Below are 3,221 nucleotides of genomic sequence, written 5' to 3'. Positions count from 1 at the left end.
TTATAATCCCCTAGCTTCTCTGGAATTTTCTTCATTATATGCCATAAACACCACCGATGTCGAGTATTGGGGAAGACATTCTGAATTGCAACTTTCATTGTCCTGTCTTGATCTGTAATGAATTCCATTGGGAGCTGAATTAAACATGCAGGATAGCCATGTTCGAAATAACCACGTGAATGTCTCAATTTCTTCGTGTGAAATCAGTCCACACCCAAACAAAATAGAATGCCCATGATGATTAACTCCTACAAATGGAGCGAATGGCATATCATACTTATTTGTAAGATACGTGGTGTCAAATGTAACAACGTCTTCAAACTCCTTGTACGCTTCCCTATTCCTTGGCTCGGCCCAAAAAATATTTTTTAATCGTCCCTCATCATCCACTTGCATACTAAAGTAAAACCTATTATCTTCTGCTTGCACTTTCATAAAATAGTTTTGAAGAGCAGCAATATCTCCATCTCCAAGCCGTAATCTTCTTTCTTTCTGAACATGATTTCTACAATCTCTTTCTATGAATGTCACATTTTCATGACCGCCAGCCTCAATAACAAGTGATTGATAATTTTTACACAATCTGATTCCTGCTCGATCATTTACATCAAGCTTCTTTTTTGCATATGAATTGACGCTACGATTGCACCGAAAATACTTGGATTTGGTTGGAGTTAACAGCACATGGTTGTGTTCAAGATTTAAGCTTCGAATTGTCCACTTTCCATCATCCCCTAAACCAGCTCCCAATCTAGCATTGCAGCATGTTTTTGCATTAGGTTGGGGCTTTAAAATATTCACAGATTTGCTTCTTGTTTCACCACTTCTCCCACAAGCAAAAGTCACATTTCTAAGAATCCCATCACTATCCTTTCTACTAGTTCTCCTCAAAACCGGAAACCCTTTTCTTTTACCGTACTCTTTGAAGTAAATAAACAAATCGACATCACTATCAAATGACATTCCAATTATTGGCTCATCGTCCTCCTCAATTTTCTCCAACTCTTCAACTTCGATGTCCTTTTCCATATTATTTATTTCTACAAAATTGAAATAATTCACATTGACAAAATGAAAGTAACAAAATACAAATAATTCAACACAACCTTACAAAACTAAACTAATTAATTATGCAAATTGTGAACACAAATTTAATATATACCAGCTGAATTTGCAGCATATATTTATTTATTTCATGCTTACTATTAACTTTGTAATAGACAATTAAACAAATAAGTATGGAATAATTTATGGCAGTGTTAATTACCAAATGAATCTGCAGCATATACTAGACAATTAAACAACATTCTATTACTTAGGCAATGTGTAAATGATTTGTCAATTCCAATCTATTAAATCGAATGATGTGTTATTGTACTAATTTTTTAATTGGGATAAAAATGCATGCCAAATCGTTACTGATAAAATGCCGATCACTGTCTTGATTTAAATTAAAATAATGGGTTGCAAATTGAAACTAAAGTGAAATGGGATGCTGCCGTGGCCTGGGGGCTGCGTTCTTTTTTTTTTTCATTTTCAATGAAATTAAAAAAAAAAAGTATATCCTGGATCGCAATTAGTGCATCTAGGATTTAACTAGTCGTCTTGAACAAAGATTCTATAACTCCTAATCTGTAGCATATACGCATCCAATGCATACCTGCAGAAATTAATTGCCGCAATCGACGATGAGTGAAATCAGTCACCAAGATGCAACTCAATTCCTCACACAGCTAAGAGGATGATATACCGTGAGAGAGCCGACGGATTTCACACCGTGAGGAACAGTCCACAAGTAAAACAGAAAATGCCTTGGGAGAATTAGTTGTTCAGATTTCTAGCTTGAATGAGGAGTGGGTTTGGTGTGAATGAGAGTGAGAGTGATGCGTGCGTGGGATGCGCGTGTAATGTGTTTGTTTGTTCAAACAGTGGCCTTTTATATTGCACACAAAACGCACCGTTCGGGGCTTACCGTGGTGCTTATTGTGTGCTGAATATCGGTGTTGATATATATATATTTACATGGGCAATGGCCCATGCTTATCCTTTAATACATTCGCCCCTTCTTGAGCCCATTACAACCGGCCTAAATTATCGTTGCTAAAGGTTATACTTTGTGTAGTGTGATTAATTAAGTCAAATGTTATTTTATCCCAAATAGGACTTATATGTAAGAATCTTAAACATTTTTATCTTTAGTTAATTTTACAAAATATCAGGGACTACTATATAATTAAGATACAAAAAGACAAATGGCCGTGGTATGTTACAACCGTTGCAACATAGTTTTGTCTTAAAAGGAAATAATGTTTCTTTGAATGCCTAAATATCTGCCATCACTTGTCATTCGGCCTAGGACTAGCATTTGAGTTTCAGAAACGGGCCATTTGTGTTGCATGCATACTAGGAAAGACATTGACATCTTGAAAATGACTTGAAAATCTTGAAAACGACATATCTACCCACACAGGACAAACATTATGATTTTAAATGAATTTCATTATTTCACTATTTTTGTTACGTAAATTTACATTTCGGCCCTCAAGAACACATTTGTTCTGACACTGCCTCCTAAAATTTGTAATGTTTTCATGATGATGACACATATCAATTAAACCCCGGGTTTGGTTATGGTGGAGATATTCTAAGACAAAACCACGTAATTAAAATTATAATAAATTATTTATTATTTATTAATTTATTATGACTGAAATTAATACTCCACTATAAATTTACTGCAACATAACCATAATCTTAAACTCCAAGAGTGTCATATGTACAAACCCCGAGTGTCATATACCCCATATTGTACGCACCGCCAAGATGCCAAATGCTCAAATTTTATAAACTTTTTGTTAGATTTTTTAGCCGTCTGATGATTCATAAACTATAGAGGAGCTTATCCCCCCAAGTACCATAGTTGGGAATCCAAATCTCAATCATATTTATTGGTGTATACAATTAGATTAGAATTCTCTCTTGATCTAAATATTTTTAATTTTTTTATAGATCTTATACCACCTGTATTTTAATATTAATAAATAATTAAGATTTAATTATTTTTTCTTTTTAAGTTACTACACACCACTTATATTAACGATCAGATGAAGATCAGTTGAGGAAAGAATCTGATCGGGTACGCGGGCGGTCAATTTCAAGAAAGCCATTTATCTCTCAAAACAGCATGCATGCATTCAACACAAGCCAGCAAAACAAGGAGG

At 34.6% G+C, this 3,221-nt stretch overlaps 1 protein-coding gene across 1 annotated transcript; it reads right to left on the bottom strand.

Annotated features, from left to right (window-relative positions):
• Positions 1–1,029, bottom strand: LOC127899110 (protein FAR1-RELATED SEQUENCE 5-like). Its single transcript, XM_052432079.1, has one exon. It carries the CDS (start codon positions 1,027–1,029, stop codon positions 1–3), a length of 1,029 nt encoding a protein of 342 aa, XP_052288039.1.
• Positions 1,030–3,221: the final 2,192 nt, after the last annotated feature.

This window comes from Citrus sinensis, chromosome 8 (genome assembly GCF_022201045.2).
Source record: "Citrus sinensis cultivar Valencia sweet orange chromosome 8, DVS_A1.0, whole genome shotgun sequence".
Lineage (NCBI taxonomy): Eukaryota > Viridiplantae > Streptophyta > Magnoliopsida > Sapindales > Rutaceae > Citrus > Citrus sinensis.
This window is presented reverse-complemented; position numbering and strand designations above follow the sequence as displayed.

Excerpts from the sequence above, each read along its gene's own strand:
- LOC127899110 (XM_052432079.1), bottom strand. The coding sequence starts at position 1,029 with ATGGAAAAGGACATCGAAGTTGAAGAGTTGGAGAAAATTGAGGAGGAC.